At 41.7% G+C, this 12,140-nt stretch overlaps 1 protein-coding gene across 1 annotated transcript in view; it reads left to right on the forward strand.

Annotated features, from left to right (window-relative positions):
* The window catches only part of cap1 (CAP, adenylate cyclase-associated protein 1 (yeast)), a 14,819-nt gene continuing 2,679 nt past the window's right edge, over window positions 1-12,140 (forward strand). Inside the window, exons 1-10 of the mRNA XM_005938750.3 lie at window positions 1-131; window positions 6,061-6,165; window positions 7,134-7,234; window positions 7,773-7,850; window positions 8,281-8,424; window positions 9,673-9,758; window positions 10,280-10,385; window positions 10,983-11,166; window positions 11,637-11,818; window positions 11,945-12,068. Of these exons, the coding sequence (XP_005938812.1) occupies window positions 6,063-6,165; window positions 7,134-7,234; window positions 7,773-7,850; window positions 8,281-8,424; window positions 9,673-9,758; window positions 10,280-10,385; window positions 10,983-11,166; window positions 11,637-11,818; window positions 11,945-12,068 (1,108 nt within the window). The 5' untranslated portion in view covers window positions 1-131; window positions 6,061-6,062. The remainder of the gene's footprint in view (window positions 132-6,060; window positions 6,166-7,133; window positions 7,235-7,772; window positions 7,851-8,280; window positions 8,425-9,672; window positions 9,759-10,279; window positions 10,386-10,982; window positions 11,167-11,636; window positions 11,819-11,944; window positions 12,069-12,140) is intronic.

The following is a 12,140-nucleotide window of genomic DNA, read 5'->3' on the forward strand; positions in this document are numbered from 1 at the left end:
CGTGGCGCGGTGAGCGCTGGGTAAATTCAGCGACATACAGGAAGAAAGAGACGAAGCCCAGTCTGCTTACTGCACACTCCCACAGCAGCGACAACATAAAGGACCGAATCACTGCTCGACCAGTTTAGCAGGTAAGCAGCCGGTGTGCTGTCCTTTTTGGTATTTGCACTGCGGGGTTTGTGACTCGATTTACGGCTTTCTGCAGAAGCGGAAAATCAAATCTGAGACGAGAGAGAGAGAGCGCACAGCCGCTTCCTCCTTCACCGAGAATCATTCAGAAATTACATCTTGAGTTCGGTGTGATGCTAACGCAGCCGGCTAGCCGAGGTTAGCCGCAAAAGCTGACGCTGGTCTGACTTAAACCGTTAACATGTCTGCAGCCCTGTAGTCAGCCTTTACTTCGTCTTGCTATGCTCTCTTATTAAAAGTGGAAACTTCTCTTTTTAGTCTTCTTTTCTTCCCTTTCCTCCTCTGCAGAGTAGTGCAGCATTAGCTGACACAGGGAGGGGTGTGTGTGTGTGTGTGTCTCAGAGGAGAGAGAGAGAGGAAAAAAATCCAGGAAATAGTCAAACTGACAGCAGACGCTCAACGGCAGGGAGGGGACGTATAAAAACACCACCCCAGCTTTTTTTTAAAATATGTGTCGACTTTGAATAAGGTGGTGTAATTTTCTTTTTAAAAAAAGAAGAGGTTTATCTGGGGTTACGTTAGCTAGCTCTGGTTGTCGGCGTTGGTGTTGTGGCACATTTTGTACCCCCTTTAAATAATTTCTAAGCGGTGTAACGGCTCTTCAGGACGGCTTTACGCTATTTCCTAATCTGTAACTCTTCAGGACACTATAACGTTACTTGAGAAAGGTGTTTCTTAACCTCAAGAGCCACGAGTACACAATAAAACTGTTTAGCCCCACCACTCAAACCTCAGTTAAAGTTGTAACGGCTAGCTTTAGCCGGTGATCGCATTATCAGCAGCGGCTTGAGCGCGATTTGGTTGAGCTTTCAGCCCACCGAAGTAGGTCTGGGAGGGCGCCCTGCTTTCCATGTCTGCCACGGTTACAAACAGTGTTTCCCTATGCAAATAGATTTGGAAGAAAAGCTGAGGTTGCAAATGCAGGAGTGGACGCTCGCTCCTTTATGTCTGGACGTCTTGCCCCCAGGCAGACACACAAACCCTCACACAGGCCTAACTAACCTACTTCACTGGCCCTGCGTGCTGATGGGAGCTCTGTGCACAACATTTCTTCCATATAGACAACAAATGAGGTCGATGAGATCAGTTTGATACGGTTATAGGCAGATTTCAGATTTTTAGTTACAAAGGTATTATTCATTAGTACAATACACTAGAGGACTAATGAGAGACTGCCACTCCTCATCTAAAGACTACTTGGAATTTGTAGTCAGACGTTAAGATTTTGCATAGACTGGGGTCACTATTTGCAAGGAGACAGGTAGATTCCTTTTAAGCTAATTTCCCATAGTGCACTGCGTGGAAATGTGCAAAAAGCTAAAGTTGCTGAAAGCAGGCTTTTGGCCACACCTGCTCTTGTTTGTGCAGTGGTTTGTTCTGAAAAACCAGCCCAAAAGGGAATAAAAAGGGGAGTAAATGCACCTGTTGGTTGTTGATAGTACTAATGTGTTTGAGTTTTAATATTTGCATAAGTTGAGACAAAAAAAAAAAAAAGAAATGCAATATGTAAACTACGTGAGGAAGACCATGCTGATTGAGCTTTATGATCACTTTACACCAAATGATTGAGATAAGAGCATGCAACAACTTTACAAAACTCCCAGTTTTATTGCAGCATCAGTCATTTGTTTGCACTGTTTGAAAGTGTGCCTTCATACTCCTGGTATGAACTACAAGCTTCTATATTTGTACATGCTACAGATTTAGCTTTAATCTAAGGAAAACAGAACTGAAGGAATGACTCCCTGGCTGCCGTCACTTCTCTGGTTTTGTCTTCGTCTGTAGCGTTTCCTTGGTGGTCAGCACTTGGCCCGAACCTACGCCGCCACTTTGCTTTGGTGCACATAAAAATAAGCATTTGAAGTGAAGTAACTGGGCATAAAGTAAACTCAAATGTGCTTTGCTCTGGGATTTGCAATTTGCTAGATATGGATAAAGTTTGTTAGTGTTGGTGTAAACAACAGTTAGCCATCTACAGGGCTGGGTTTGTGTTGTTGTTGTTTTTTTCCAGCTGTTACACCATTTAGGGGCCGCTCCCTCCCTGTGCTGCAGGTGAGTCATGTCTCATGAGACCAGGAAGTGCTGGACTCTGGTATATGCAGGTATAAATGCTCACTGCCGTGGTGCTAAACAGAATGTGGGTCAAGGGTAGAGAGGGCTTTTGTTTCCTGCTGTGATCTAATTCATCTCAGAGTCTGCTGCACAAATTAATGCGTAACTCTCTGTGAAAGACAGAGGAAAAGGGGAAGTTTAGGTATTGTGTGCTTCTTATTCAGTCTGCTGTAAAAGGAAGAAATAGTGCAGTCTTTTAAAAAATAACTTCATGTAATGTCTTGCCACCTCACCTGCTGATAACTCTATTGAATGGATTCACCTAACAGCCTCAGGGTTGATATAATGCATAACTGCCTCTCCTATTTAATGATCAGAAATCAAGTCGAAAGGCTGATTTTTAGTGATGCAGTATTTTACCTTTATTTAACCAGGAAGTCTGACTGAGGTAGGAGTCATGCAGACTCAAAGCATTATTAAAACTGCAACAAATGCAACATATCAGATCCACACATGATATACACCCACATACACCCCCCCCCCTCCAAACACACACACACAATAAGTTGGTTCTTAAGGAAAAAGATCCATGCATCTTGTTCACCATGTTCCTTATGATGGTTTTAAACTTGAACAAGCTTTTGCATTTTTTTTTTTTAAGTTTAAGATGTGGGGTAAGAAAATGCTGTTGTCATCAGATCTGTCTGAAACCTCAGCAGATGAACAATCAGCTGTTTGGAAGGGAAAAAAGAAGTATACAAAGTTAAACTAAATGGCTGCTTGAGTGACCATAACTCAAATCTCAAAATAGTTACTGATTATTTTGCTGCTGATAAACCGATGAGTGACTGTGGCTAATTGGAACAGTATTGAACACCCATTGATATGACTTCAGAGCATCTTCAGAGTGCCGCTTCTCAACATGAAGGATTTTATAAGCTGGTCACAGCCAAAAATGTAACATCTCAGTCATTTGATATGTAAAGATTTCACTGAGGAGTGAAAGTGAGATGTTGGCTGCAGCATTATCTTGCTCATTAGTGAGAGTGGTCTGTGTGGATCCATTCAGCGACAGCCAGGTATAAGGACCCGAGACTGGAGGGGCTCTCAGTGGCCCAGGTAAGGGCAGTGTCAGCTTTCAGCTGCCTCATGTAATGTTAGCCTTTCTCTTCAGGTGTGCGTCTGGATCTGTGAGTACTCCTTTATGTGTTAGACTTGGATTGGAGTCAGTTAATCATGTCTTTTGAATAGTTAAATCAGGAGTGTGCATGTTTTTTTTTTTGCTTCAAAGGTGCTGCTGACCTTAAGTTGTTTTCTTGTGCGATGTACCTGGATGTTTAAAACTCATAGCTGGGATCTCTCTGTAGTAACTCGCAACGATCTACATAGCTTTACGCAGCAAGTTCTGGCCTGCTCTTCCTCTTTTGTTACTCAACCTCAACACTAATAGGTGGATTTTTCTGTGACTTCCTTAAAGCTTGCAAATGAGCATATTTACATCTTTTGGCTCAATTTATTCAAACAGTCGAGGGTTCTGTCCTTGTGGCCGATTCGGCACAAAACCTTCATTATGTCTGTGCAGACGGTTTGATTCCCAGCTGAAATTCACTCTGTGCTGTTTCTTAATGGGAGGATTTTATCATCTCCTGACATCATTGTTAGTAAAGTAGTCATTACTGTTATACTCCAAAGGTGGAAATGTGGGTGTAGGGTTGTCCAGAAAAAATGTGCCAAAATCACATTTGATTGTGTGATGCCTAAGCATCAGGCAGTGTTTTTTTTATTTTATTTTTTTAAATTAAATATTTAACTAGTGCTCCGTTTCGGAGGAAGTAAGACAAATTAAAACAGACAAAACTTAAGAGTTTACCTGAAGTTGTTGAGCTACATGTCATCATCACTAATGAAAGCGCCAAACCTTTCAGAGTTCTTTCTCGTTGCCAAAGAAAGAGGCGACAATGTAACCCTTGTCATAAAAATGCTGGACAATCGGAAGCTATCTGGTGGTTGCCAGGTAGTGACTGACTGGTCTTCAGACCTGACTGAAGCTTCAGTATATGTGCAGGTGATCTATGTGAGCCAAAAAAATTCAGGCTTTAGAGTACTCTAAATACTCAGTTTTTCCTAGTATTGGCTCTTGGTGACATCATTGGCTTCATAGTGTAGTTAACACATTCACCTTACGCACAAATGGTCCTGGGTTTGACATCCAGATTTTAAAATCACAAATGGTTGTGATTTTAAAGTCACAACCATAAAAAAAGGAGAGGAATAAAATGTTAAAAGTTTAACAGTGTATGGGTGTTGCTTTAGCAGCTGGTGCATTTTGGAGCAGTGACTCCGTGGATGTCCCCACAGAGCCTCGGGCTCAGGACTGATGGAATTTACCCCACATGAATGCAAGCAGACAGTCGTGTACTCATGGAAACTTTAACCTGTGGTTAAAGTAACCTAGGGGTTAAGAGTAGAGGCTAATCTCTTTATCTAGTACTCCTGTGAAGGAGTCTGGTGTCTGGTTTGTAGCAAGACAGAAAATTCATGATTACAATTTAAATCTGTTGTTGTGGTCATTGATTAATAGTGGTGTGGAGGGGTACATTATATTGAGGATGAGGTCTAATTAACTTGAGGGATTTATTAAATGAATAAATAAATGTCAGCACTATGTCAGATGGGGGAAGGATCCAACTGTTTGCCGTATGTGGTTGAAATGTTAGTTGTGACCTGTAGGAGGTTGTTATGCACGCAAAATGTTGTTAAAGCTTTTAAAGTTTCTGCAAAAGCACCTGTTGGAGACCTGTTGGATTAAGCAATAAATGCTTTGTTTAGTTTTAGGAGAAAAAGAAAAGCTTCAAATGATCCGCCACTGATTTTATCCTATATTATAATTATTAATATTGATAATCAGAAACATCAGTTTTTTTGGACTGTTTTCCCCACACAGTTTCTGGACAATATTGCTATGAAGGAGTTTAAGAGCAGCAATAGAAGAGCCCTTCTATTCTATTGCTGATATTCTATTGCAACATGATCTAAACCTGAAATATGGGACTTGTTGAAGTAAATGCACACATGTAAACTTGTTTCTGGTACAAAAGACAAATATGGGCAGCATTAAGAGCACTGTTGCTATTTTAATTTTTTTTTTTAATTGCAGTAATTTCCTTCACTGCATGTCCCAGGTGTAATCGAGGCCCCAATTAGCTTGAACAGAAAGTTGAAAACAGTGTTAACAACAACTGTGTAATAAACACAAAGGATTTGGTGGCTTGTTCGGGAAGAAGTGATCTGTAGATGTTAAAAATTCACAATAAGAAATCGGCTTCTTCTTCTAAAGTTTGGTTTAAACAGGCAAACCTTAAATGAGCTGCAGCTCATTTAAAAACTTGAAACAACACCAAGATGATAAGTCAGGCTGTAGAGCCAAATGAAGTCAGTAAAACACTTTGTATTGTAGTTTTAACACAACAAAAACAGGTTCTGGGATCGCAATACTGAATGAAGTTGTTTTTTCGAATCGAAACTGATGAAGGATAAACTGAATGGAAGTTAGTGATTCAGTTTAATCTATTTCTGTAGTTCTGCACTACTTCACTAATGTAGGTTCAGATTGATGCAAGCAAGCAGTTCTAAAGAAATGCATCCTCCTGTCTATGTTACTGTTGACTGTATATAAATAGGATGGATCAATGATCATTTTCTATCGTGATTTCTTTCTTCCTGTGTTTTAGTCCCTGGGACCTCCCTCCCAATAGTGGTAGCCAGCGTGACACAGCTAACCTTTTTATTAAACACAAAAGTGTCCTCTCTTTCTGACAGGTATGGCAGAGTTGGCGAGTCTGGTGCAGCGGTTGGAGGTGGCGGTGGGCCGCCTGGAGGCCATGTCAGGCCCTGGAGGCAGCGCTGGAGGTTCAGATGGAGGAGGTATTACTGTTAAAGAATACACTGAATAATATGTGTAGAGATCAGTGAGTGAAGTTTGCATTAATACATGAAAATGAATCACTGCGCTGAAGTCGGCTTCTGGCAGTGTGGACAGCGAAACCGGAGCCTTTTTGAAAACGATGACAGATTTTAGTCATGTAATGCAGTCATGTGACCAATTAAACTAAGATAGCGGAGGGCATTATACAGCTGTTGTTTTGTTTGCTCTCAATTTTGATAGCCCTATTAAAGATTAATATCAGTTTGTAAATGCTCCAGATAGCTTTTCTTCAAATTCTTTAATTCTCACTCGCTTTTGCAGCTTTGTGCTTTTGTGTTACTCACAGCAACAACTCCACCTCATTGTTAGTCCATTTAAAAAAACTGTGCTGAAGTCAGCTTCTGAGCTCACAAAAGCCACTAGATTATTTGACTGAGTGGGGTCATTTATCACTAAAATGTTCTGATGTTGTTAATTATGGCTTTCAGTCAGTTACTGTTGGCGTTTGCAGCTAGGCTTCTGCAGCGGTAGATTTAGCTGCTCTTGGTGTGTTGGCCATGGTTCACTGCAATGTGTTGCTGTGCTGAGTGTTACTTGGGGAATTTCATGCAGATTAGACAACCCGAGTAGTTGTTAGTAAAGATATCAGTTCCACATTAATGTAATGTAAATGGTAAATGCGCTATAGCTCTTTACTTAGTCCCTAAGGACCCCGAAGCTTTATACTACATTCATCCACCCATTCACACTGGGGATGGCAAGCTACATTGTAGCCACAGCTGCCCTGGGGCGCACTGACAGAGGCGAGGCTGCCGGACACTGGCGGCACCGGGCCCTCTGACCACCACCAGTAGGCAACGGGTGAAGTGTCTTGCCCAAGGACACAACAACCAAGACTGTCCAAGCCGGGGCTTTAATCTTTACATGTATTTCTTTTTAATCCCCGTGGTCTTCTTTATCTTTGCAGCTGTATCTGCGCACGTCGAGGGCTTCGATGAGATCATCAAGGGTCCTCTGGCGGAGTACCTCTCCCTCAGCCAGAAGATAGGGGGCGACGTCCAGAAACATGTAGGTCACAAGTTCAGACATTACACATTTACATGAGGCATTGGTCACCAGTCCTACCAGAGCTGAGTTTAATTCTTTCCTAGGAAAGATGATTCCTGAAAGGTTACTTTAACTGCAGCAGCCATTGTAGAAATATTTACTGTCTACAAGTAAACGTTTCTTCTTTCCTGATGAGCACATTGCAGCGTATCTTGGTTTTTTGCCTCCACCTGCAGATCAGAAGAGCAGGTGCAGCCTGTGGAAGGACTAACGCAGCCTTTTGTTTGTGCTTCATGCAAAACTCTGCAGGGAATCTCGTAATTGCAGTTGACGCTGCTGATTTAATCGCTTCTTTTATACAGCATTGTTTTACATTTACAGTGATATTCCTCATTTTCCAAGTCCATGATTTTTTTTTTTTTTTTTTTCCCCTGCTGGCAAGACTTGAATATTTCTAAATATGAAGCCCCTTGAAAGCAGTTTCTGTTAAGTGTTCGTGAAAGATGATTAAAAAATGGCACAATGATAAATTAATGTAACATTTCTTTCCCTCTTTTAGGCAGAAATGATGAAGCAGGGGTTCACCACTGAGAGACAGCTTCTCATCACAGCCTCCACTTCCCAGAGGCCCTCTGATGTGAGTTAAACACACTCCGTAAAACTTTAAGTTGAGCAAGCACCGCATTGATTGATCAATTTCAACTTTGTGCATTATTTATTGTGTTCGTCTGCAGTTTAAATGGTCGAACCCCCCTTTCTTTTTCCCTCTCTGTACAGGTTCTGTGTTGTGATATTTCTGCCTCATTTTATTTTGATTTAAAAATCTGCTGTAAAGATTAAATATTCAAGCTCGGCTTAGTTGTGATGGAGAAAGCTTAGTGGGATTATTGGCCTTGTTAATTTGCTTCAGAAGTTGGAGAATTTGTAGAGGGTTTTTTTTCTTTCTTCTTCTTCTTCTTCCTTTTTCTTTTTTTCCTCGAGTTGTGACTCAATTCAATACAAATTCTTAAGTTTCAGGTATCTGCTGATATCGAGTGCTAAACTTTTGTCCTTTCTCAACTCTTCAGGCAGTTTTGACGACTCTCCTGCAGCCCGTGTCCAGCGTGATCCAGCAGGTGCAGGCGTTTCGGGAGCAGAACCGCAGCTCACCGCTGTTCAACCACCTCTCTGCTGTCAGCGAGAGTGTGCCTGCCCTTGGATGGGTTGCCATGGTGAGTCCAGGGGCTGAGAGAGGTTAACGGGTAGGAAAAGAGCCGTTTTGGCACCACTCTGTGTATGTGGATAAATGAGTGTATAATGGGCGGAAACAGGCCTCTCTTTGATTCTGTCAACAGTCTCTGATGAGCGACGGTTTCTTGGCTGACATTAAAGCACCAACAACAGAGCTTTGCTGTTACAGTAAATGATTCATTCATTGTTTGCTGTTGTGTTTTTTGAGACTTATGAATAATGGATCAGATTTTCAGATACACATGATGAATGTCTTCATTCTCTGTCCGCCTACCTCTGTATCCTTAAACTTCTCATTTGCTTTGCAAAACATTTGTGACAGCAATACATATTTCAGAAGAACAGTCATTCTTTTTTTCTTTATTGCTAATGAGAGCTAGACAAGGAAGCTGATTAACTGATTAATACGTCTTTATCTTATTTATTTTTTTAGTCATGTTGAGACTGATTTTTGTGACCTTTGGACAAAGCCTCTTTTTGCAAAGATTGTGGGTGTAGCTTTATGGCAGTAGGATGGATTAGTCTTTAATTAAAGGCTTCACTCGTGGGGAAGCAAAGATTTTAATTTCTCAAAATGTTGAGCTTTAGTTTTATACTTCCCCTTTCTTCAAACATATCCGACTCCTCTGCATCCGTTTAATCCGACTCTAAAAGACAGACAGGAAAAACCTGGCCCACAGAGTCCTAAAGGAAAACAAAACAATAAGGGGCAGGAGGCATGTCAAAGCAAATGACTGCAGTGATTCTCCACTGCTGTTTAAGTTGATTTTAATACTGTTTATTTCATCAAGTGACCTCTTTAGTGGTACATGTCAGGTAGGGATCTACCAGCAATCTAAATGCTGACATGGTGCTTGTGCTTTTAAATTGTTAGCTACAGGTTACAATTAAAATCTTACTAAGTTCAAACTTAGTTATCCAGTGTTTGGGGTTTTTGTTTGTTTGTTTTTTTTGTTTTAACGTTCTCTGTGGACATTTGGACTAAATGGTTTCCCACCCATGATATACGAGATAAGACTGGCTCTATTTATCCCAAAATTTGGGGAAGTTCCTGTGTTACCGCAGCCAAGAACACTAAGTACAACCTAGATCAAAATGCTTAAACAAAGTGGACTGGACTGCTCAATATAATAAAAGCAATATGACAAAACAAACTGGCTCAGTTAGGCAAAAACTACACACAGGGTATGTTTTACGAAATGAATCTAAACCTTTTTACTTCGTGTCAGGCTCCCAAACCAGGCCCGTATGTTAAGGAGATGCAGGACGCCGCCACGTTCTACACCAACCGTGTGCTGAAGGACTACAAGGACAAGTCAGTAAAACCTCCACTATTAAAGCCTGTTTCCCTCATTGTCCGCAGCAGATGGGCCGTCCAAATTTAATTTGTATACAAAGCTGCTGGGATTTCTTCCAGTTTGTTCTTATCATTTTAAACTGTATCATATGTTTTTATTTTTTATGTTGAATCTAATAAAAGGGTCAAAAGAACTTTTAAATGCAGCCAAACAGTTTGCTCGACCCATCTGTCTTCCATCCTTTCTTTTCCTTTTTCAAGTTATGGTGCCCCACGGTTTTACTGAGTCAGCACTGCCACATGATACACTGAAGCATGTCGGTGGCAGACTTCCTGGGTTTAAACTTGTAATAAAAGCCTGAAAGTGAGGCAGACTGTTTGTGCTCTCAGTTTGTGTTCACATGTCCTACAGCAGGCAGTCAGTTTGCACAATGAGAAAATCTGAAATAAAAAATAGTTGTGTTGTGAGTTCTAAGTAAAGGAAGAAAAACTGCTAGAGCTAAAAAACGATGCCATAAAATCATATGTCGTCTTCACAGGGACAAGGTGCATGTGGACTGGGTGAAAGCCTACATCTCCATCTGGACTGCGTTGCAGCATTACATCAAAGAGCAACACACCACCGGACTGACCTGGAGCAAGACTGTGAGTTTCCAAAGGAAGGAGGAGGAGGAGAGAAAAAAAATAAAAAAAGGAAATTACTGCAACTTGAAACATAAAAAGCAGCTCTCAAATGATCAAATGCAACCTGACTCATGAATTAACACATTTACCTTAGGGCCAGTTTTACTAATATTTTGTGCCAGAGCAAACTGGGCTTTGGCATTAGAGAAAATTGTACTGTCTGTACTTAGAGTTATAAGGTTGCATGATTTCTGCAGCTTGCCCTGTTGCATATGTATTTCTGGGACTTCCTTTCTTGTGGTACACAATGAAGGAAAAGCAGGAGCTTTTAGGGTACAAAACAATCCTGAAATTGAACTTGAGCTCTGTTTTTACTAAACTAAATTTAGCCCTTCAGAATAAACTTTATTTTTGTTTACACACAAAGTTGAGGCAAACACAGGGAGAAGTGGTGTAACTGCCCCTGATATGCAAACAGTCCTGTTTTAAATTATAGAGGGGAGAATTACTCCAGAGTTTGTCTCGTGAGTGTGCTCTCCTTTGTCTGCTTTAAAGGCTAAAAGTGTCCTTCATGACCTCCATTCACCCTGTTAACCGTTTTCTTCTCTTCTTCCTCAGGGTGCAGTAGCTTCAGCTGGTGCTGCTCCACGCAGCGCTCCTGCTGGCGGTCCTCCCCCACCTCCCCCTGGACCCCCTCCTCCCGCTGACCTGAGCGGACCCACTGGCGGTGCTGGGGACGCCGGTGCTGATAATCGGAACGCCCTGTTCGCCTCCCTCAACAAGGGGTCTGACATCACCCGGGGTGGGTAGCTACAGCTCCAACCAACAGTGATGAGAGGAGCTGATACTTTTTTTTTTTTTTTGTCCTGGCCTCAATTTTGAGGATTTGAGTGCAGCAGTAGTCATGTAGCAGAGCTACATGAATCAATACAAAAGGCTTTGTTGATGTAAATCATATAAAGGAGTCTCCTCTGGTCCTTCTTTCCTTTTGTTGATCATTACTCTATGTGAGGAGTAGTAATCAGTATTGATGAACCTCTCTGGACAAATAAGTTGATGGGAGAACGCGGTATGAAGGGCAGACAGTGTATTAAGACGGACCTTTTTATTTCAGTTATAAACTTTTATGCTCATTTACACTTACTAATATATGGGTTCCATTCCTTTTATTTATTTTTTGTTATCACATAAATTAGATGTGCTTTGGATAAAGTAACGCTCCCTCTCTCTCAGACTAACAGTGCATGTTTCATCTCTCCCTGACCCCTGCAGGACTAAAACATGTGTCCGATGACCAGAAGACCCACAAGAACCCCAACCTGAGGAGTCAGGGCGCTCCAGTGCGCTCTGGACCAAAACCCTTCGCTTCAAGCGCCGCCAGACCTGCTGCATCCGCCACACCAACCCGTACACTCCCCCCTGTGCTGGAGCTGGAAGGAAAGAAGTGGAAAGTGGTACGTTGAAGGGGCCAAAATGACCAAAATAGATTTTTAAACTTGCTTCTGGCTCAGACAAACAGACCTTCTTTTTTTTTTTTTTTTCTTAATTCTTTTTCTGTTTTCTTAACTTGCTTTCTGCAGGAGAACCAGGAGGATGCTCAGAACCTGGTGATCAGCGACACTGAGCTGAAGCAAGTGGTTTATGCTTTCAAGTGTAACAAGAGCACCCTGCAGGTCAAGGGCAAAATCAACTCCATCACTTTAGGTAAGAAAGGAAACTCACTCCTCAGAAACGTACACGTCGAGGGCTCTCGTATTGCCCCTGATATAATGCCCA

This window comes from Haplochromis burtoni, unplaced genomic scaffold (genome assembly GCF_018398535.1).
Source record: "Haplochromis burtoni strain Fernald_Lab_line unplaced genomic scaffold, NCSU_Asbu1 Contig_149, whole genome shotgun sequence".
NCBI classification, from domain to species: domain Eukaryota; kingdom Metazoa; phylum Chordata; class Actinopteri; order Cichliformes; family Cichlidae; genus Haplochromis; species Haplochromis burtoni.